At 38.3% G+C, this 24,576-nt stretch overlaps 1 protein-coding gene across 2 annotated transcripts; it reads left to right on the top strand.

Moving 5' to 3' along the window:
* The first annotated feature begins 171 nt into the window (after positions 1–171).
* Positions 172–23,441, top strand: LOC114883231 (plastin-1). 2 transcript variants are annotated; one of them, XM_029200826.2, is made up of 6 exons: positions 172–186; positions 253–303; positions 872–1,356; positions 20,594–21,024; positions 21,208–22,426; positions 23,063–23,441. In XM_029200826.2, the coding sequence occupies exons 3-6, from the start codon at positions 1,291–1,293 to the stop codon at positions 23,255–23,257; spliced, it is 1,911 nt and encodes a 636-aa protein (XP_029056659.1). In that variant the 5' UTR covers positions 172–186; positions 253–303; positions 872–1,290; the 3' UTR covers positions 23,258–23,441. The 2 variants fall into 2 exon arrangements, with proteins under 2 accessions (XP_029056659.1, XP_029056658.1); XM_029200825.2 differs by lacking the exons at positions 172–186; positions 253–303; positions 872–1,356 and adding an exon at positions 18,429–18,600.
* The last annotated feature ends 1,135 nt before the right edge of the window (positions 23,442–24,576 follow it).

The following is a 24,576-nucleotide window of genomic DNA, read 5'->3' as shown; positions in this document are numbered from 1 at the left end:
AACAATATTTAGAGCCTTTATAACTTTAAAATAAGGTAATGTTCTCTCTCACTTCTGTATAAATTAAATAATTACTACTTTTTAATAATGCTTGTGAACTTTAAAAAAGGAAGATCGTGCAAGTGGAAAAGTTCAGTTGCAGAAGGGCAGTTGTGTGCACCAACTTCACGTACAAACAAATGAAAGGTACAAAAATATGATTAGCGATTAAGAATATCTCATTTCTGTGTTTTTAATATGTTTTAATTGTAGTCAAGGACATCCAAATTCGAGAAGCAGAATGTCTTCGCCAAACAATAAGTGGTAAGTGGTTTCATTCTATGTACGATTTCCAGTAGACGGAAGTTGGCAATATTTCACTCTGTGTTTCACCATTTTATGGTGCGAAACGGACTCGTATTTCTGTCACGTGCGCGGCGTCTATTCTACGATAAATGCGATTCGAAGCAAAAAGAGGACGTATCCTTTCGTAAAGCGAGCATTATACTTTTTATCTACAATTTAATACGATCGGATGGATTGAAATGACGAATTAAAAAGTAATTTACGGGTTTCTGTAGAAAGAACATGTTGGAAAAACTTTATGGGTGTCTTTTGTCCGATTGAACGCGAACTTGACAACTTCCGTCTTCAGGTTTTTAAATGCGTCACGTTTTAAAAGAACAGTTTTAAATAACATTGTGGTAACATTCCGTAATGTTTTCCTCCATTAAATAACATATTAGTGAGTAATATAGTTACAAAACAATGATATATAACAGATATCGATTTAAATCATTATTGTACACGAAACATAAAAAACGAAAATTAAGACAAAGAATTGTTTATGATTTATTAAACAGATAAGGTAAATTGTAAATTTTTATTGCAGATGAATATTTTCGTGGAACGAGTTGAACCTGTCGTAAGGTGTCAAGCGGTGATCCCTTCGTGATCCTTCGGCCATCTTCGTAACCGTTCGGCGGACTGGCGCGCGCTCCGTTTGGTATTCGGTAAGCGGTAGGCTCAGTATTCGTTGCGACTCCGTGATACAAGGACGTGTTCCTGCGGTGTTTGGCACGTTCACAACCGCGTCGTAACCAAAAACGCGTATGCGAGGTGCGAGAACGCCCCAAGTAACCGTTTTTGCAACTATTCCCGTGTACCGGTCGAAAATTACCGACTCGCGTTGTACGTTTTCCCGTCCGGTTCTGTGTTGTCGCGTACAATAGACTGAGAGTAGAAGAAAGAAGAGGCGTAGTAAGAGGGGCTACACGCAGGGACTGCAGAGAAAGGAAACACGGAAGGATTATGTATTCGAACAACATGGCTACTACGATTGACGACCGGCAGGAGTTGTTGGAGCAGTTTCAAGCGGTGAGTCTTTCTATTTCTCTTCATTCTATCTCTTAATATTCAAATTGCAAACAAACGCTTTGTAACACACTCGCTGTTACGTTTTTCTCCTTGACGATGTACCTATTACTATGTACACCCTCGCTTCTTATCGATCGCCGGTTTTATCAGCATGCTTTCGTGGAAACCCACCCTCGTGGGGACTCGCCGGGTGTCGCCGCCCTGCCGTCAGTTTACTCTTTTTATGCCAAGCCTTTTCAAACTGTGTATACTATAGTGTCCAACGAACTGCGCTCCAAATTATTTTTTTCATTTTTTTTTTGTCACTACGTATACCGCAACGACGTATTGATTTTTTTTGTTGCAATTTTAATATTCATTCACAATTGAATTACGCATGTATGTACGAATGAATCAGTGCAGCTCAATGCGGTTGATTCGTAATGAGGATATGAATCATCAATTCGTTTAGAAAAACTAACGTTTCGCGATCGCGTACCGACATACACAGCCGCGTTTAAATATCAATATGTTTTTTGATCGATCCGGAACGATAATTACGCCCGATGATATAGTGACCCGGTCACTTTTCACTTATAACTCCCTTTACTTACGTTCACGCACGTGTGAGCACTCTCTCTTTGTACGTGCAGCGTGTTTTGCGTTGGCTGGTCGCATGCTTGTTAAACAGTTCAACCGAGAGACTCCATTAACTGTTACATTCGTTACGAGTATTATCTATTGCGCGAACAGTACGCGTTACCGGCATCAGGTTTATTTACATTCTGTCCGCCATTCGAACCGATAGACTGGCTTGAATTAGCGAAACAATGTACTAAATATTAATAATCCAGCGATCATTTATCAATGTTTTATCATTTGAACACAGGGATGCCAAGACCATGGTAATTTAAATTTAATTTTATATTATTTCCTTAGATTTTATTTTATGTACCATTTCAGCTCGGTATCCCAAGGATGAAATATTTTTTTTTTTTATACAAAATTTGTCCGACGATTGCTTAGTTGATTCTCGGTTATTCACTTTCCTAACGGAATCGAATTTCTCAGGGCATTAATTTCTCCGGGTAAGTGTCTAAAATTCCTGGGATACCGTTACGCCCGTTCCAGGGGGCAGACTTTCCAGCATTCTCCAACACCACGCGTCGTTGCACGCACGTGCTCGTCCTTTGAATCATTTTAATAATTTTTTTTTTTTTTTTATCATTGCATCGTGGACTCTTTCACGAGAGGCAATGGTTATGCATGGTTTCTCGATCTCCCACAGGGCTTCGCTGTATCTCGTTGCCCGCTCGTTATTCCTTGTTTCTACGAGTTCGCTTTTCACGGTTGATTAACTGACCGTGTACTCTCGTTTCGTATTGCCTTATTTTCCTCTCGCCTCGGCTGGCGCGAGTTAACTTGTTACGTATTCAATTTTAAAATATTCACTGATACACCGCGATGCAACCACCTGGAATTAACGGATATTTAATTAACTTCAACAGAGTTTCATCTAGAAAGTTACTCGATAAACTGATATTGAATTACTGTGCGGGGAAAATAGGGTAACATGATTTCACCTCACTTTACCCAGCACTAAAGAATGAATGAAAAACTATTTTCACTATTTTCAAAAAATCCAAAGGCCAATTTAAAAAAAATTTTTTTTTAAAATAAATTAAATGATCTCCTCTTACCACCCTCTTCACCATTTAGTTTAGCCTCTTATTTCTCAATTTATTAATTTCTCGCGTGGCCGGGGGCAAAGCCGTTTAAACCGGCACAGAACAGGATACAATTATAAGGATGGAGGCGAACGGTGCTTAGAAACGAGATGAGAATCCCCTCGGAAACAATGACCTTGCTCAAGTACAAGGGAGATGGCGAAATTGCTCCCTTCCGCCGGCATTGTCGAGAAAGTCTTCAATTATCTTATTGATCGCGTTACCGGTGCGAACGCAACCCCTTCCGACATCCTGCTGCTGCAGCAGCAGCCACGTTGCAAAACTGCATGCACCGAATACGTTTTCAAGAAGACGCGGAGGGGACCACCCCTGCAGGGCGTCACTCGGTGTGGGTCTGGTCGCGATAGATCAGGGATTGGGGCAGGAGTGTCGTATTTAAAAATTCAGATTAAGTCTTTGCATGCGATATAGCGTGATTGAAAATTTTGATTGCATTTAAGAAAAATGGGGTACCCTTCGATTTCAAAAAAAAACCCTGACCTAACCTATGAATTACTGAGTTTCATTTCAGGTTAGGTTAGTTTTTTTTTAAATGATGTGCTCGCTGAGATTGGTGCAAAATCCACTTTTTAGACCATTTCAGTTTTTGATCCCCAGGGGTGGTTAAGGGATAGAATGGCCACCATTAGAATCGCCAGGACAATGGCTATCTATGACAGAAAAATTTTGTTAAATTCAACCAAAATTTTGTTGGTTATTTATTATTGGTTACTCGGGTAGTTTGATTTATCAGACCTCACGGAGGAGGTTTAATCCAGTTTATTTTGTATCGAGTAAATCGTAATAGATTTTCTCCTTCTCCCCTTCGTTTCCTCGCTTATCTCAGATTCACTTAGCGGTAGTGAAAGTGGTTAGAGGTGGTATTCGTATTTGTACCGAGCGGAGGGTGCTCGAAAGGGAGTCGTACCAGTCCTTCTGGCTCTAAAGAGCCTTAAAGCGATTAAAGAACCTGGTAAGCTGCTTTTTTAATGCTCGTAGAAACGAGTATAAATCAAGTGGTATTTTCTCTATCTCGTGATTGGTTAGAATTTATTATTTAAATATCTAATTTTGCAATATTTTCTGGGGTTTGCTTGGCAATAGGAGAAAGAGGAAATTTGATGGAAAAATTTGTCGAGTCGAGAGAAAAAATTCGAACTGACCGGTGTAAATAGGCGGAATTCCAGTCACAGATCAGATAACAACATCCGGGGGGACGATTTCGAATAGTCGAAAGCGTCGCTCGGTGAAAACGTCGACAAGGTTTAGTATTGCGTCCGCTTTAAAATACTAGGCGGCGGCATTTTTAGCGGATCTAAATCACCCCTCGAGTTTGTAAATATGTATTTCGCGCTGCTGCCGCTGTCAGTGTGGATCACGCTCGCCCCGTTGGCCGAGGGGTTGAGAGTCACCCTGTCAGAAACAATGTAGGGGAAAGAGCGTGCTTTTGAAAGGGACGTTGCACTGCATAACAGGAGATATATTTTTTGCAGTTTCTTTCGCGCTCCGGGCGATTAAAAAATCCCGGAAATCTTCTTCTTAGAACCACTGTGATGGAAAACACGGAACTTGTGCCAAATGCATTTCCTTTCTCCGGGAATTTAAAACGTGAAATTGTTGGATTTCTTTTCATGGAAAATATGTTGAAAATAATAAATTAACAGGGTTTGAAATGGAGCTTGTTCATAAAAAAAATATTTAAAATTAATTTTAAATTATTTTTGAATTTTTATTGAATCAATTTAATTTTTAATAATTTTTTAATTAATATATTCCTGGGGGCTCGAGGGCTTTTGTATTACTTTTTATTATAATTTTCCAAGTTTCTTTATTTTGTCGGTGAAATTAATTTCATAGATAATTGATTATCTTTGCTACTTCCTTAACCGTTTAGCGGAATCTTTCTGTTGGAAAAGGCGGACGTAAATAATGGAGCACGTGCTCATAACCCCCTGAAGCGTCCTTATTTACCATCGCACGTGTCGTTCTGTTCCTATTCAGAAATCGTACTGTTGGTCCTTTGCTGAAGGGCAAAAATAGACCATCGAGCACGGACTCCTGAGAATGAAATGTTTAGGCTCGCGTTCGGCTTACCGTTTTTCTCGCAGTAGGGAAGGAACACATGTGGGACCATAACAATTCAATGGGGCATGCTTTGAGTCACTTTGGAAAGTCATTTAAATTTCTGAGAAACAAAGGGACATTCTATATTTAATTTTCTTAAGTGCAATAGTCAATCCTTTTATTTTATAACAATTACAAATTATCACGTGATTTTAATAAATAATTTACCAATTACAATTACATTAAATTTTCTTAATTTTTTAAATATCATTTTAAATCTTGATTGCAAAATAATTTTCTTTTGAAAAATATTTCAATTTTGAAATTTTTTTACATTTCTAAAATATTAAATAAAGTATTACATTCAATCAGATCATTCTCAAGCATAAAATGGAATTGTTATTACTGACTGAATCTACTTATACTTTTTAATGAGTTCGTTTAACTCACTCGTGGTTTCACATAGAATTTATTATTATATTTCATGGATCGAGTATTTCTTAGGTGTATACATCGAGATTGTAGCTTCGGACCAAAACGGTTTCACAGTTGTGCGAGCATGAAATTAATGCAGAAATGCACTGGGATGTTCACGTAGCTTGGGTATAACATTGTGTCAAGTTATACATTATCGACAGAACTCTTTAATTTCGCGCATCGTGGCCTTTCATTCGAACGCTCGTCTCTTATGCAAACCAGTAATCACTTTGACCTGGATGAATTAATTAAATTATTTACAGTTTGTCTATTTATCGCCTTCTTAATAAATATTTATTCTAAGAAGACTTAGGCCTCGTTTAGCAGCCACTATAATTTTATTTTATTTTTTTTTTAATGCAAAATAATTGCTGGATGTCTTTCTTTGATACCCATTTGTATGGAAATTTCAAGGCTCGCAATTATCATGCTGTTTCGGATGATTCACTGTCGAACTTGACGCGTTTTTCACCCGGGGTTCAACACCCATTCGCACCATTTCCGGTGTTTCTCATGCGCGAGGTGATAAAGGCACAGCGATTCTCAACGTAACCCTTTCGCCGTAAGAAATTCTAAACTTAAACGAAGTAAGTCGATAAGACTTGTTACACAAAATTACAATTTTTAATAATATCAGGTTTCATATCCTGTTATATAATTTCTTAGATCATTAACTTCATAATATACCTAAATGTTACAATATTAACAACGTTACAGGTATATCGCATTAAGATACGCGCCACATTTAGATCACAGTGCAAATACAAATTTCCAAGGAAATTTCGACCGATGCATGTTATTCTTTTGATAAAGTATCGTGTAAGAAATAGGCTTCTCGTGTACGAAATCTTAACAGGGCCATGCAATCAAAATGATTCACATGATTCGCAATTCCATGTTTAGTCAGTTGACTGTACTCGTTTCTTTGAAAATTAAAAATTTCGTTCAGGAATAATTAAAAAATAAGGCATCGAGGGGGAGGAATGTAGAGAATCGTGGTAGGAAAATGGCACACGACACACCGCGTTCGTAAGGTACCCAGTTTCGCAACGATCCTATTTTTTCAACGGTTCGATCATAGTTCATTTACTATTCCAGCAACGTGCAATTGCATAATAATCGCTCCACGCCGTTATAACAACAGCGTTGAGCAACGAAACAGAACGCATTGTTGGCCTGCGAAAGAACTTTTACGAGAGCTCGTGTCCCACACAATTGCACCACTAACTGAAAAAGGAATTTGGTGTACACTCGCGATCAAATCAATTTTTCTTCAAGAAAAATCGAAGCAGGATTTCGCAGAATCTTAACCCATTAACTGCCATATTTTTATTTTTGATATTTTTATTTAATATAATCCTATTGCAAGTGATACAAAAAAGGATATCTATTCAAATCCCCATTTGGGGATCGTGGTAGCAAATGGGTTAATTTTGACGATATTAATATTTAATGTGATTTAGAAACAAAATTTTTAATTAATATATTTAATAATCCGCTATTGGTCTATATACAGGGTGTTCCAGAATTACCATTGGTCCCTTGAAGGGGTGGTATCTGGGATGATTCTGGAACTTAAATGATTTGATAAATGAATGAATATTAAAGTGTTAATTTAACGATGTCCGTTCGAGCCTCTTTCCTGTTAATCGCCACTTTATACCTCGTAAAGCTTAATACCACGGTATTTTATCAAAAAGACAGGGATTTCTGCAGCGAATATTATAGCGAACAACGTTTCTGCTGTTTCTACGCGGAGCGATGGAAAAACGCGAACGTAACATTCATCAGAGCTTTCATGAATATGTTCTTTATAACGTGAAAATATATCGCTCGTGTTTCCAAGGAGAGCGGATCGTTATTACGATTTTTCATTCAACAATTTTCCTGGAATCTTCTTGGAAGTGTTTAGAGAACACTGTTTCTATTAACGATAATGAATAGCAGTCGGTTCGATCGTTGCTGTCGTTTTATTGATAAGCCGACGAGCGTTCTTTGTTTTCTATTTGCGATCCAGATTATCCAACACTGGACTCGTATTTTTTAGTCCCTCGGACCTTTGTTTAGCTCGGTAATGACGTGTTTACGAATAATAAGCAGAGATGACCGAGCCGTTGAGATATTCTGGTGGACAGAAGCTTTGTTGAATCAGAATGATTGCTATTTTATCTTTCTGCGTGACATTTTGCGTTACCTTTTACCGAAGAAAGTTTCTTTTCCTTTTTTCTTGGATATGTTAATTCTTTGTAGGAATGTAGGAAATGGTAATGATGATGACTTGTTACTTATAGAGGTAGATTATTAATATATATAAAATTAAAATTAAAATTAAAATTAAAATTAAATTTTTGTTATAAAATTTAACAAAACATTAGATAATATTGTAGGAAGTTTTCAATTTTTCAATTTGAATCCTCGAGTAGGTGTCTGAAAAGTTTGATACGTTTGCAAGTTTCTAGAGCGTAGAAACGATTCCGTGATATTAATTCCATGCGCAGAGAGCATCAAAATGCTTTTTCCAGACTCCTTTCTCACATAAATACACGCGTTGTGCGTACACGCGTCCTTTGCCGGTTCGGTTCCCACGCTTAGCTCCTTATTACGCCTGTATTTATAATTAATCCTTCCTTCATCAGAGGTTCCAGACCTCTGAGTATACCCGATAAAACGCTGACGAAACGTATTCCCCCTAATGACTCGGTCTTGGGATCGAAAACCAAATGTGTTTTTTTTTCATATGAAAAGCCCGATGATTAATCCAGGCGACGATTTCAATATCGGCGTGAGTAATGTTTTAATTATGATAAACATGTTTCTTCTATATCCACATATGTTTTCTTTATTAAAGTCCTTCAAAAAGAATGGTATAATAATTTTTCTCGAGCAGATTCTTTGATACCCAATTTTTATTTATTTTTAGTTAGAGATTCAGGAAATTATTTTTAACATTTAAAAAATTGGTGGGAAAAAATGCGATGGGAAGTGCAATGCGGTGTATTCTTCGTCTCGAATACCAAGAATATCGTTTTGCACGGTAGCCCTGACGAATACCAAATGCTAACATTCGCAGGAAATATATACAGGGTGATTCATATAAAGAAATTAGTGCTTTTAAATTTGAATATAATTGATTAATTAAAATTTTCAAATTTCGATTCATTATTCTGTAATATATTCAATGAAATTGAATTTCAAGATAATACGTACCTCCAAAAAACGTAATTGCACATATGTCATAGGTTATCAAATTTTTTTTTTAAGTGACTAAAAGATAAATAATACTTTATCTTATTAAGAAAGATGAAAAGAAATTGACTTTGAACTGTCACCAATTTACATAATGAAATATTGTTCTTCGAGTGAAATATTCTTTAAGCAAGCACTTCTTCTGTACAAGAAACGCCCTGTACATATTGAATCGACGAACCCAGATATTTTTATCCTGTATTTGCAAGAACCTTCAAAATCAACATAGCTTTCCGGTCTGCTTTAGGGTGTACCCATGAGTTTTCGCAGAACTTGTACTCTAAACAATTTCACGATTAAAAGAAACAGTTCTTAGATGGTTTTTAAGTAAAATTCAACGCAGTTCATTGTATTTCCAAAAATTATTTAAATATTATATTGGGTGGAAATTAAATTTGTGACCTTCACATTATTTCCAAATTAAAATTTGCAGTGAGCTCCAAATCACAGGTCACGAAATGGTCATTTTAGAAAATGTTACTTTCAGTGAAAGGCATTGGCCTTTCCACCTCACTTTTCCTCGTGTTTCGAATGCAGGTATTTGAAGCGATAGCTTGGACCATTAGCTTGGCCATTTGTCCGAGACTTTCGCGTTCTGCTTGATAAGCACCCGGCCATGAATGTCCCTTAATGTGCCTTATGGGTAAATAAGGTATCTCTTCTGAAATTGATGAGTCAGAGAGCGGATATATCTTCTTACCAGCAGGGTTTAGGTCCCTGCTAACTAATTTCCTTCGAGTTACCGATGCACCAGAGTAGCCAGTGTCGAGTGACAGTGCCGTTCTTCAATCACGTCGATCATGGTTTTGTATTTCGTTCATAGTTTTGTTAATTGAAATATGAGCTCGGAAAGTCGATCGAAATAGGGACATCAATCGTGTGCTCGTGATTAAACGCTTTTAATCATCTGTGCATTCGAGTAGCGTTAAAATTTTAATCTTTCAAAAAGCAAAGTCACGGACTATTCAAAATATCTTCTCGAAAAAAGAGGAACCAGGTTTGTCGCGTTTACGAGAGACGAAAATATCTTTCAGTGAAAATATGCCTGTCTGGAATGTCCGCAAAACCGTTAATCCTTTCAGGCCGCGTACGGTTCTCAATGTAAATTCCAACGTGGCGGAGCTTTGCTTTTAATTAATACGAGAATCGTTGAACAATGGAGGAACAAAAAGTGACTTTCTTGATGGTATTCGCGTGTGTTGGTAGCAACCACTTCGAAGAAGCTAGAGAATGAATATCTATCCAAGACGGTCTATATCCTGGGAACTTCCTTGTTGAACCTCGTCATCCGGTGGTTTTACAATTTCCTCGTGATAATTATCGAAGCTGCCAATGTCGTAATGAGAAACTCTTGCTAGGAACGTTTTCGAATTTTTTCGATAGAAAATCGAAGACAATTTTCTTCGTTTCATGTTTGAATTTATAAGGAACGGACCGGAGCGCGTTTAATTATGCAAGCAGAGAGATATGGTTTGCATTTACTTAATGAAATGATGGACACGTACGAAAGAGAGAGAAGCTCTGTCAGCTGAGTCAACAGTATATAGAGTTATGTGTACATATGCGATGTTTTGGTTCCTTGTTGCTTTTCGAGTGTGGAGGGAACAGGGGATTACTTCTGAAAGGAATGTCAGTGTCATTGCCTGAACGCGAGAGTACAATGATACCTTTCAAAGGAGGCAATTCATCATTCTGCTATGTTTTTTGGGGGCTTAGTGGATATAGCAAGGCGTGCAGAATTTGGGACTTGGGACTTGGGAACTTGGGAACTTGGGAACTTGGGAACTTGGGACTTGGGACTTGGGAACTTGGAATTTGGGGACTTGGGACTTGGGAACTTGGGACTTGGGACTTGGGAACTTAGGACTTGGGAACTTGGGGCTTGGGGCTTGGGGCTTGGGGACTTGAGGCTTGGGGACTTGAGGCTTGGGAACTTGGGACTTGGGACTTGGGGACTTGGGATTTGGGGACTTGGGAGCTTAGGACTCTGGAACTTGGGACTTTGGAGTATAGGACTTGGAAGTTCGGAACTTAGAACTTAGAAATTAGAAGTCAAACATTAGAGCTTAGATGCTGGAATCTAGAAGAACTTTAGAATTCAAACGCAGTCCTCGAATATAGCAATACTATTTCTTGTCAATTGAAACTCTCAGAAGCAATCTCTCCAACTCCACTCTCCACCTATCTAGATTGCAAAGGGAATAAAATTCAGAAGGGTATTGATAACTGTTCAAGCTAGGAAACATTAAATGACCACAGGAAACGAGATCCATCCAGTTGTATCAATGTCTCTGATCGGTAACGATTATCATATCACTTCTGCGCAACACTGTATTCCTTTCTCTGAATTCAAGACGTATCTTATAACTTTCGATACGTCTTATCGTACACGACATTCATCGTGGAACGACAAATTTCATCTGATAATTCGATAACGAATTATTTATCAACAACCACCAGCGATCTCACGATGTTTATCTAATATGAAAAAGGTATCTTTTCCTTAAAAGGCGAAACATCTGAAGAATTTCTGCCAGTCGGTACGTGTTGTTGGTACGCGACAGTTTTTGTCGTAAATGAAAAATGTTTCCTTGTTAAAATGCAAGTCGTTCCGCTACGACTTGCCGGGAAACGGAGATTGATAGTGCGTAAAAATAGACTTGAATTATAAAAACGAGTGACGAGTGTATCTTGAATCTTCTGGGTCAGCGTAGGCAACATGAATCATGCAGGGAATCATTGTTGAGAGTACTTGACATATCGTCGTCACCATACTGACTCATTTATTTTAATTTTTACGATCGATCAGGGGGCTTGGCCTCTAAACGTTTGGCGTGCCACAAACTTGGAAATTTGGATTTGGAATTAGAACTTGCAACTTGGGAACTTGCGACTTGCGAAATTGCAACTTGGGAACTTGCAATTTAGGAAATTGCAACTTGGGAACTTGCAATTTAGGAACTTGCAACTTGGGAAATTGCAACTTGGGAACTTGCAACTTGGAAAATTGCAACTTGGAAAATTGCAGCTTGGGAAATTGCATCTTGAGAAATTGCAAGTTGGGAACTTATAACTTAAAAACTTAACTCCTCCACATTCGTCATATTCACTTCGCTCAGAAAACAATTTCAACACAATTTCCACTGCAAGGGGTTAAATTACCTGCGGGACAGGTTCGTAATCCTCGAGGAAACTATGATCCAATGTAGCTGTCTTTTTGCGCAAAACGTCTCGTTAATTGCTGAAGTATAATTAAGTAACCGGTCGACGAATGAAAGGTAGCTCTTCTAGCTCGTTTGAATAGACGGTCGGAAGGTGAAATTAAATCGTTAAACGCAATTGTGCCGTTGTGAATGAATGTTGGAGAGCCGGTTACGTTTAGAGGCGTATGAACGTATATGGAGGTACCCTGGGCGCATCCAGCGATGAAATAAAATCGGAGGTGATCGCACTTGGAAGAATGCGAGCTTGACTCACCGTCACCGGTCTTGCTTGAACAAGATGAGGGTTTACTGGACCGCACGTGGCCACGTGTTATAGTCCAGTGAAGGAATAAAAGTAAAAGGTGTTCCTTTCTTTCTTACGTGTATTCAGGTTTTTCGTTTAACCCTTTGCAGCTGAGAGCTGACTCATACTCGTTACTTACTTTAACTTTTATTCAGAAAAAAGGGTCATTTTAAAGCTCGGAGTCTTAAACTGACTTTTAAGTTCCAAGTTCCCAAGTTCTAAAGTCCCAATTTGCAAGCTCCTAAGTTTTAAGATCCCAAATTCTAAAACCCTAATTTCCAAGCTCCTAAGTCCCAAGGTCCCAAATTTTAAAGCTCTAATTTCCGAGCTCCTAAGTCCTAAAGTCCCAAATTTTAAAGCCCTAATTTCCAAGCTTCTAAGTCTTAAGGTTCTAAATTCTAAATCCCTAATTTCAAAGCTCCTAAGTTCTACGGTCCCAAATTTTAAAGCCCTAATTTCCAAGCTCCTAAATTCTAAATCCCTAATTTCCAAGCTCCTAAATTCTAAACCCCTAATTTCCAAGCTCCTAACTCCTAAGGTCCCAAATTTTAAAGCCCTAATTTCCAAGCTTCTAAATCCTAAGATCCCAAATTCTAAAACCCTAATTTCCAAGCTCCTAAGTCCCAAGGTCCCAAATTTTAAAATGTCAATTTCCAATTTCTCCTAAGTTCAAAGACCCTAAGTCCAAAGGTCCCAAATTTACACCTTAATTATTGGCGCCATCTTCATATGCAAATCACTAGTTTCAACATCAGAGTTACTCTACTTTCCGCTTGCAACGGGCATACCAATAGAGATTGACGAGGTGAATTAGCTAACAGGCCAATTTTCGCTAACACGACGGACAATGTTTGCGTTGCAGAGACCGAGACCGAATGGCCTAAGTAAATTGAACGTTACAACGTTTCGTCCCGTTTCTCGTAAGGCCAGAAAACTAGTTCTGTAACAAGCGAGCACGAGTCGTAATAACCGCGAGGGTTCAAGGTGTTCTACTTTCGAATTGTATGAATTACATGTTGACTGGTGTAACCAAAATTGGAGTACAATGTACAGTCAGGTGAATTAGCTCATCGATTAAAAATTAACTATCTAACTAGAAGACGTACGATTGGCATTCCATGTGAACATCCGCGATACGACAGAAACGGTGGCAATTAATTATACCGGTAATTGATCCGTATCGTTCACCTTGATCGCGACCGGACTTCACTTTCGCCCTCGTTGTAAATCAAATCACGCGTGAATCCAGTGACGTGTAACACGATAGAGGGAAAAGTTGATGATCCTACCGAACGATAGGAACGATTAATTGCTAGCCAATCATCGAATGATGCGATGTTAAATGGGTAGAAGGAATCTATCGTTTGTGCCGAGTTGTTGGATAACTTGGGAAACTTGTCTTCAGGATTGATTCATTAGAATTGCAGTATGGTGCATTGCTGATTGCATCAGATAATCAACGATGTAGGTTGATTAAAATTCGTGACATTGTTTTTCGCTATAGCCACATGGCTATGTATTTTAATTACTACATTTTAGAAGTATAGTTTGTCAAATGACAGTATTCAAGAAAGAAAATGAAATAGAAAAAGATTAAACGGTTATATAACAAAGAACGTGCATACATGAAACGTCCTTAGACTTGGTCTTTTCGATAACAAAACGCAAAGTTCTTTATTTTAACTTGTAAAACAGTAGAACAATATCCGTGACAAAAATGGAAAAACTGCGGAAACCGTTGACTATTCACCGCGTTAGAATTTAATGAGCAGAACGAGAATAATTAAAATAGTTATGCAAATCTGGTTATGCAATTCTAGAAAATTTTCAGTACTTTCGCTTGGTAGGCGCAGTTTATGGTTAAAATATGAGTAAGAATTAGAGTAAATGATGGGGTGAAGTATCGAAGTGATCTTCAGCTGCGAACGATTCGCTCGAAGCTGTTCAATTATCGCCACTTGAGCTAACTCCGATGCGACTAGTGAACTTTTTACTCTCTCCTCGTGGCGCCCGTTTAAAGGGATCGACGCCGAGGTTTCAGCAGCGTGTAAAACACGCTCGTTATTTCTTCCACGTGACAATTCCATAAATCAATCCCCTCTGTTAATCTTTTTCGCACAGCTTCTTATGGGGCGATAAAATTTTCATTAGGAGGGCATGGGACATAAGGTACAGGGCATAGGACCTAAGGCATAGGGTGTAAAATATGGGGCATAGGGCATAGGACCTAAGGCATAGGGTGTAAGATATAGGGCATAGGGCATAGGGTGTCAAATATAGAGCATAGGACCTAAGGCATAGGGTGTAAGATATGGGGCATAGGGCATAGGGCATAAGGTATAGGGTGGGGCATGGGACACAAGTTATAGGGCATAGGATTCTAATGCATTCCAAAGTTATTGAATTCAATTGCCAGTTTTGCGTCAGAGACCTTCTGCCTGTTTTGCCCGATTGTCCACTTGAAGAATTATTGTCCTCGGTTTAATTTATCCCTCGTTCCGCGTAGCTACGCGGATCTCGATATTTACAATCGTTTTTATACGATACCGTGAGATTCCCAGGAGAAATAAATCATGCATCATCCGAAGATGGAACGTGGAAACGCATACGTGTTGCGGTTTATCGCGAGCTAGTCACGGAGACCCATGGAAAATTGATATTGACCATCGTGGAACCCGAGAGAAAATACTCGGGATTTATTGAGACTGATGCACACGAGCTTTGCATTCAGAGCACACGCGATCTGATATAGTGAAATGTGGAAACGATTCCAATGTGACAAATTATTGCAATCCAACATTCAGAGAATTCGATAAAGAAGACTAGAAAATCCATTGACGTAATATTATAGAACACTTTTAGGACTTCTACAACTCGGTACACTTTGAATCCGATAAATAAAACATTGAACTCTATCAATCTGATAAAACTAATTCCACTGGTATCAAAGTTTGAAACATCATAAAACTTCAAAAGATCCAACAAATTTCATAGATTTTCTGACTGTATGAAACTTTCAAATCGTTTCTACTAGATCCAACTAGTTCAGGGTCACTTGTATTGAATCTGCTACCTTATGTATCAGGGTTACGTTCATTGTATTCATTTCGGGGTTTCTTTTATCAAATCCTTATTCTACCATTTTTTGGTAACTGGTTTTACGAGTTAGGATTCTTAGGTTTAACGAGTTTTGTATTTTCCTCTATTATGTCTAACAGGTTTGGGAGCACCTGTGTTCTCTTCTGACTTCTATTCTTCGGTGTTACATATCCTGGGTCTGGAAATACCTGAAATTTAGAGGTCCAGAGACCTCTTTCCTTTCTAATATATTCATAGAATTCAATTTTTATTTCGTGGAATTAAAGAGACAAACCTACTGATTTTAAGAAAAATGATTTTAAATATACAAAAGAGGGAAAAGAATTTATAATAAATGAAAAATCTACAAAAGTAGATAAGGAAAATAGAAATAAGAATTGAAAATGAATTTTACAGTTTAATGTATGCACTTATTTCTTCCGCAATAAACGTTGCTAACCGCTAACCTTCGGCTGCATTCTAATTAAGTCTAATTGCATTTTATCATCGGGCTCTCGAAGCGATAAGAGGCTCTAGCCTGTACATAGGAATTTTCAAACGTTTCGAAAATTCTAACAAACGTATCATAAATTGAATTACCGATCTCTCCGATGACTAATCAGCTTTCGACATGACGTGTTTCGTAATTAGTAGGTGTGTCTAGCAAATAACCATCGCCTTTTTTCAAATCCTCCTTACAATACTCTTCAAACAGTGTATACACTTAGGTCGAGTAATTGAAATTGGTATCTCGATTCAAGAGGTTCTTGTAAAAGAACAGAGCACGTCATAGGTGTTCACGTAGGTGGAATCCGAACGTGATGTGGGCAAATTGTTTCTGTAGCTACCTTGGGATCAAGGAAACGCCTTGATACACCTTCTAATTATTTTTATTCAATATTTAAGGATAGGAGAAGAGAAAAATTTCCATAAATAAAATGGAAATGGGGCATTGCACGAATATTTAAAAAATTTCTAAATTTTTCAAAAGAATAAAATTAGAGATTGCAAAGGGTGCAGAGGAGGTATCGGATAATAGGGCATTGCACTGACACGAATAATTAAAAAATTTAGAAATTTTTCAAAATAATAAAGTTAGAGATTGCTAAGGGTGCAGAGGAGGTATCGGATAATAGGGCATTGCAGTGACACGAATATTTAAATAAAAAATTTATAAATTTTTCAAAAGAATAAAATTAGAGATTGCAAAGGGTGCAGAGAAGGTATTGGATAATAGGGCATTGCACTGACACGGATAATTAAGAAATTTAGAAATTTTTCAAAATAATAAAATTAGAGATTGCTAAGGGTGCAGAGAAGGTATCGAATAATAGGGCATTGCACTGACACGAATAATTAAAAAATTTAGAAATTTTTCAAAATAATAAAGTTAGAAATTGCAAAGGGTGCAGAGGAGGTATCGCATATCCTTCAGAGGCTTCGGCACGTCCATGGAGGATAGAACCCAGGAATAGGACACCCTGTAGAAAAGCGGGTGCTCTGTTGGGGTCAAACTTCTCTCTCGTTCCCTTGTATCACGAGAACTGGTTTCACCGGCGTTCTGTTGCCCGTCTCCGACCCCACATCCCCTCTGGATGTTCCCTCCCTCGGAAATCACGATTGAATTACCGCCAGGGAAAAGCAGTTGTTTGTACTCCTGCGTTAATAGACAATCTCGACTTAGACATAGAAAACTAACGGCCACCATGAAACTGCTAACGATATTGGCCTTAATGCGACAATAACCGGTGACATTTCTTAATTCAACAAACGATCCAGTCGATGGTTCATTGAATTCCATCTAACTGGAATTGATGATTTGATATTTTCTATTTATTTCGTGGTGCTGATGATTTAGGTGTCTTTCTTGGAAAAATTTCAACCACTTCCCTTATTAGTTTAATGATAGAAAATTATTGTGTGCAGAGTGGAAAACGAGACTGTTATTGATACTTGCCATGTTAGAATGGTAGGTGGAGAGGTACGTTTACGTTTGACCCGGTTACAAATTACCCACGATCGAAGTACTGCATTTTGCTGGGTCAACGCGCTCCGCTTGATTTCCACCGCAATGCTGATATTAAGTCATTCTGACGTATAGTTAGCGTGGTTAAAAAATCAGTCGATTGTCAAAGTATTTATAAATGTTTTTCTAAAATAAGTACACATTTGGTTATTGATATTATTAATCGTTGAGAAACATTCAACGAAAGGGTTAATATACATTGATCGATTGACATGTTTGAAAAGCATTGACGAATGTTCGTTTATCGTTCAGTCGTGTGCCGGTTTGTTCGCAAGATTAAAAACCTTTCTGCAAATCAGCTTTCGTTCCAGATACGCTATGGCTTTGGACAGAGTATAATTAGTGACGCGTATAATCGCGCCACTTAAAAGCTCGATCAATAAGCGAACGATGTACAATAAAAACTGAAGATTCCTTGTAATCTTCTTGTTACACTTAACGTTTCTTAAGCTCATGAGATTTAATCGTTTTATCTTTCCTTTTGAGTTATCTAAAGATGTTATCAAACAATTACTCTATTAAGGATTAAGAATAATTTTGCTTCACTTTGTATAGCAAAATTTTATACATTTCGAATAAATTAATTTAAGAAATAAGTTAAAGAAATAAATTTATTAAAAAAACAAACTTAAAAAAAAATTTGGAAAGCGGGATTTGAACTTACGACCTTTAGATTTGTGGTCTTACTCGTAGTCTAGTGTGTAAGGTGTAATTAATTGCTAATATATTTTTTAAACAATTACTTATTATTAATTGTTTACTTCCAAATATAGACGTGTTTAATTTAGCGGATCCTATAAAATGTCAAAATTTCATTAATAAGTGACGCAAGGGGTGTTTCAAATAATTGAAAAAAAATCAATCATGCTAGATTATTGGTGATATTACATCACGTCGTCGATAAGGTATCGCGAACCTATCGCGTGAACTTCTTTCCACGTTTTATCGAATATTCGATAACAATGATAACGTAGCTCTCTAAGTCAGGTTTAGTCTCGCGTTGTATTGTCCACGGTCCTCTTCATTGATCTCGTTAGAACAGTTTCTTCTCGTTCTGTTTCCGCCATGGAGATGCTGGAGATGAAAAAGTGGGATGTGATCGAGGAGTACGCTAATGATTTTTCATATTTCGCCAGTATCGTAAGTATTTTACCATTTACAAGCCATTCTTGGTTAGCCTTTTTACGTAAGCAATTAGATAAGATTTAATAAACGAACAAATTGATCGTAGAATTGTTTTACACACGAAAGTCACGGGCAATTTAATTATAAATTAAATTCTAATTAATTAGGAGGATTAACTCGGATTTCTGACAGAATATCATCTATAATTATAGTTTTCTTTAGGTTGTAAAATGAAAGTTATTTAGTGACTCACCGATTTATCGCTTCGGAACAATTTTATCAACTCGGGTTCTGTCAGATTAGGGCATTTATTTACTTCCTTTTTAAGTCATAGTATTTAGCACAATTTACTTTTAAATTGAAAATAAATAAATAAAGCATGATTCGTGAGTCACGAAGCATCTTAATCATTTCTCTAATTTAAAATAAGAAAAAAGTAAATAACTATATCATCAATGATAATTGGTAGGAATTGTTCAATGAAAAAAAAAGAATGCTAATTAGTCGTAACACGGTTTCACGAGAAGCGGCATAAAGAAGCGTCGATTAACCCTGATGCTATTTTCCGAGAAATCTTTAGAGAGTACATATATGACTAGTTCCGACATCGACGCTATTGTTCGTCGTGGAAAATTGCAGCGACTACGATCGCGACTGCATTCTTGAAAAGCGGCTGACTTTTATTGCAGACAACCTAGATATCGTTCGTTGAAAAAAACGCGCGTCGCTCGCGATAAAAGCTTCCTTCCATTCACACGTGCGACGTACACTCGCGATTAAGCGCCGCGCGTTAAAGAGAATATGTCAAACGATTTCCTTCTTTTTTTTTTTGATACTCGATGAGGCTTTTCCAGCTTTCTTATCGTCCGACGTTTTCGTGGAAATGAGACTGGAAATAATGGATGATGTTCATGGTTGATTAAAATGTGTGGATGACGTTGGGAACGTTGCTTTTGTGGATAGATGATCGTTTGATGTTTGAACGTTTGAGAGAAAATACGTTTGTTTTTGACGTAGAAGGGTAAAGTAGGGGATGGGTTAATGGGAGATCATGGATCCTTTTTCCTTTCTGTAAAATTCTGAAATTGAGAAATGCGGAGGCGCTGAAGCGTTGAGATTGCAAAATGTGGAAATTGCAAACTCGAGATTGCAAAATTTCGTAATCGTTAATTCCTGATATTGCAAGATTCAAAGATTACATGCTTCCGAGAAAGGAATATTAAAAAATTGCGAAATTTCAAATTGCAAGCTTTCGAGGTTGCAAATCTCCAATATAACAAACTCTTGAAAATCGCAAAATTCCAAATTCTTCATCTTTCAAAATCATAAGCTCTCAAGATCGCAAAATTTCAAATTCTCCAACTTCCAAAATCGCCAGCTCTCAAAATCGCAAAATTCCAAATTCTTCATCTTTCAAAATCATCAGCTCTCAAGATCGCAAAATTCCAAATTCTCCATCTTCCAAAGTCGCCAGCTCTCAAAATCGCAAAATTCCAAATTCTCCATCTTCCAAAATCGCCAGCTTTGAAAATCGCAAAATTCCAAATTCTTCATCTTTCAAAATCATCAGCTCTCAAAATCGCAAAATTCCAAATTCTCCATTTTCCAAAATCGCCAGCTTTGAAAATCGCAAAATTCCAAATTCTCCATCTTCCAAAATCGCCAGCTCTCAAAATCGCAAAATTCCAAATTCTCCAACTTCCAAAATCGCCAGTTCTTAGGATCACAAAATTCCAAATGCTCCAACTTCCAAGATCGAAAGCTCCCAAACTGCAAGCTCCTGAATCCAAGACTTCAAGAATCCACACTCCAGAAGATCCATCGAAGATTCATCTGCCTAACTCAAAACGCCTAACACGTAACACAAGCTTCAACTCATCGCTCCAAATCCTCAGACGCTTAAACGAAACTCCTGCATGGCGCAAACAACAGAAATCATTCCGGATCGCTCATTCTCCTATCACTACAGAAGGAACACTGAGTCTGAAGGAAACCTTGTTTCTGTTAGATCGACGAAAACGGAGACGGCTTCATCAATCTGACCGAGTTACGAAGCGCTCTGGACATCTGTGGCTTCAAGATGCCCGGTTACAAAGTTCGTCAGATGATCGAGGAATACGACGATAAACAGAGATCAGAGCACAAAGGACGTCTTTCCTTCGAGGAATTCGAGAAATTGTGCAAAAAGTTAAAGGCCAATGAACTCGGCTCCACGTTCAAACAGGTGGTGTCGAAGAAGGAGAATCTGGAGACGTTGGGTGGTATCTCGGAGGCGTCTAGTGAAGGAACCACCCACTCGGTCAGATTAGAGGAACAACTTGCCTTCAGTGATTGGATCAACACAAATCTGTCGCATGATCCTGATTTGAAACACCTGCTGCCCATTGATGCCGAAGGGAAGACCCTGTACGAGAAGGTTAAGGACGGAATTCTTCTCTGGTATGTATACTTTTATTGATAATTTAAATTTTTATGTGGGTAATTGGATACTTGGGTACCTTAATAATTATCTCTTTCATTTAAAAAAAAATTTTCATATTAACATAGAAACAGGTACTTGGGTATTCCATTGCTCGCTCAGTTTATTTATTAATAACAATGAAATTCCTCTATCCATTTCAGCAAGATAATTAATCATTCCTGCCCCGACACCATCGACGAGCGAACCATCAACAAGAAGAACCTGACCTTGTACAAGAAGCACGAGAATCTGACCCTAGCTCTATCATCAGCCCAAGCAATCGGCTGCAACATCGTCAACATCGACGCCCACGATCTCATAAAAGGTTCACCTCACCTGGTCCTGGGTCTCCTCTGGCAAATTATCAGGATCGGTCTGTTCAATCAAATCACCTTGGAGAACTGTCCTGGTCTGGCTACCTTGCTCCAAGACGGCGAACGCATCGAGGATCTATTAAAATTGTCCCCAGAATCGATTCTCCTCAGATGGGTGAACCATCACCTGGAGAACGCTGGTATCGCCAGAAGGTGCAAGAATTTCTACTCAGACATCACCGACTCGGCGATCTACACTTACCTTATCAAACAAATCGCACCACCCAATGCTGGTGTCACCCTGGAGGCTCTAATGGAACCCAACCACACCTCGCGAGCAGAGATCATGCTGCAACAGGCAGCCAAATTAGGTTGCCGCAGTTTCGTAACCCCGAGCGATGTGGTGCACGGTATCTACAAATTGAATTTGGCCTTCGTGGCGAACTTGTTCAATAATTACCCGGGTCTAGACAAACCGGAGAGCAATATAGAAGGATTGGAATCGTTGGAGGAGACTAGAGAAGAGAAAACATATAGAAATTGGATGAACTCCATGGGAGTGGTTCCTTATGTAAATTGGTTGTACTCCGATTTAACCGATGGTCTGGTGATCTTCCAGTTGTACGACATCATTAAACCAGGAACGGTTAACTGGAACAGGGTGCACCAGTACTTCAGCAAGTTAAGGAAGTTCATGGAGAAGCTGGAGAACTGTAATTACGCTGTCGAGTTAGGGAAAACGATGAACTTCTCGTTGGTTGGGATCGCCGGGCAGGATATAAACGATGGAAACGCAACGTTGACCCTGGCATTAATTTGGCAACTGATGAGGTCGTACACTTTGTCTCTGTTGACGTCGCTCGCTGGTACTCAGGGTAGTACAATGGTGGAGAAGGAGGTCGTTCAGTGGGTGAACTCGAAGTTACAGGGGGCTGGGAAGACTAGTAGTATCAAAGGTTTCCAAGATTCCTCGATAGCCGATGGGAAAGTGGTTATCGATCTGATCGATGCCATCAAACCGGGATCCGTGAACTATGATCTGGTTAAGGAGGGAGGCACCGGAGAGGTGATTCTTCAGATAATTCATTTTTAAGTCGTTCGATGGTTCCTTTGACTCTTTGGACCTTGGTATAGGGAAACATGGGCTTATCTAGGGAATACTACCACACTCCTATTGCGTTCAAACTTCATATTTTAGTTGGTTGTACCCTAAACACTCTACCTACAGTTTGACTAAAATCCAAGTGTGGTATCATTCCCAAGTCCCTTAAGCGGTTAGGCCACTCTAGAGCAAGAAAAAATAGGCATATTTTGAGAATTTTTTTAAAAGAATGATGGAATAAATCCAAATTCTGTAAGCATGCCTTTATTTTAAAACTAATAATCTTTGAAAATTAATTTTTGTATACTGATTCAAGTCAAAATATGGGCTCTGCAGCATTTCTTCGATGTCGCTCTTTTTTTCCCACCCATAATTTTTAGCAATAAAAAAAAATAATTTTAATTTTCTCAAAATTCCAGAGTGGCCTAATCCCTTAAGAAATTTCATCGAATCAGAGATCCTTTATGAATATAAAATATTAGTGGAATTTGAAAGTTCAGCGAAGAGGACGGTGTAATGGTCGGTTTGATTTCGACGTAAACGCCGGTGTCGCGTCGGCGTGACTAATTGTAGGTCGTCCTTTCTTTTTCTGATCCTCAGGAGAACCTGGACAACGCGAAATACGCGATATCCTTGGCACGAAAATGTGGCGCGCGCGTTTACGCGCTACCGGAGGACATAACCGAGGTGAAACCTAAGATGGTGATGACGGTGTTCGCTTGTCTGATGGCGATGGACTACATCCCGAATATGGACTCGGTGAAGCAGCAGAACAACGTGAACAACAGTCAATAATGTCGCGCCATCGTCTACGTTTACATTGTGCACGAGAACTGTCGACTGAGTTGCGGTTACAATTGGTAACCGTCTCTCCTTCACCAACCTAATAATTGTATATACAGCTAGGTTTAGGATAGCTTGTTCGTTTCCAGTCGGAAACTAGAGAAGGAGAAGAAACGAATCTATTCGTCGAAACGGATCATGACTGACTCTAATTATCCTCCCGCGTTGCCCGCTTTGGTAGACGTATTACTACGTTCGAGCTGTTGCTTCATCTTTGTTACAGTATTGTCTCTCTAAGTGGTCCGCTCGTTTCTCTAAGCAGCTGTATCTCGTTTTTCTTTTCTATTCTCGTAATTGGCGAATTTTTAATTTTCCAGCTAGGAAAATTTCTGCTTGATTTCCACTTTTCTAATTGGAGAAATATCAGCTTCTGCAAGTGGCGAATTTTTGTTTTTCTAATTTGCGAGATTCCAGTTTTCTAGGTAGGAAATTTTAACTTCAGCAAGTGGTAAATTTTCATTTTTTAATTTGCAAAATTTCAATATTTTCAGTAGGAAAATGTCAGCTTTTCCAAGAGATTAATTTCCATTTTTCTAATTGGAGAAATATCAGCTTCTGCAAGTGGCGAATTTTTGTTTTTCTAATTTGCGAGATTCCAGTTTTCTAGGTAGGAAATTTTAACTTCAGCAAGTGGTAAATTTTCATTTTTTAATTTGCAAAATTTCAATATTTTCAGTAGGAAAATGTCAGCTTTTCCAAGAGCTTAATTTCCATTTTTCTAAATGGAAAAATGTCAGCTTCAGCAAGTGGCGAATTTTTATTATTCTAATTTGCGAAATTCCAGTTTTCTAGGCAGGAAATTTTAGCTTCAGCAAGTAGCGAATTTTCATTTTTTTAATTTGCAAAATTTCAGCTTCTTAGGCAGAAAAATTGCAGCTTTTACAAGTCTTAAATTTCTACTTTTCCAATTGGAGAAATTGCAGCTTTCTAATTAGCAAAATGTAAGCAACCCTAAGTAACAACCTCTAATTACTAAAATAGCAAAATCTCAGCTTTCCTAACTAAAATATCCCACCCTTTCTAAATAAAAAATTGCACCCATCCAATTAGCAAATTTCCTATTTCTATAGATGGAAAATTCCTGCTACTAAATTTCTGCTTTTCCAAGAGATCCCTCTTAGATTGGTAATACTGTTATTCCAAAGAAAAGTGAAAATTAGTGGAGAACCCCGCGTAGACGATGCTAGCGAGCTTCGAGCGAGAGTCACGGGAAAAGGAAGTGGAAATTGATTGTAACGATCAGACAGAGCGTGTCTGTTGCAATTTTGCTC

Source organism: Osmia bicornis, chromosome 1, assembly GCF_907164935.1.
Source record: "Osmia bicornis bicornis chromosome 1, iOsmBic2.1, whole genome shotgun sequence".
NCBI lineage: Eukaryota > Metazoa > Arthropoda > Insecta > Hymenoptera > Megachilidae > Osmia > Osmia bicornis.
Note: the sequence above shows the minus strand (reverse complement) of the source record. Positions and strands in the feature narration are given on the sequence as shown.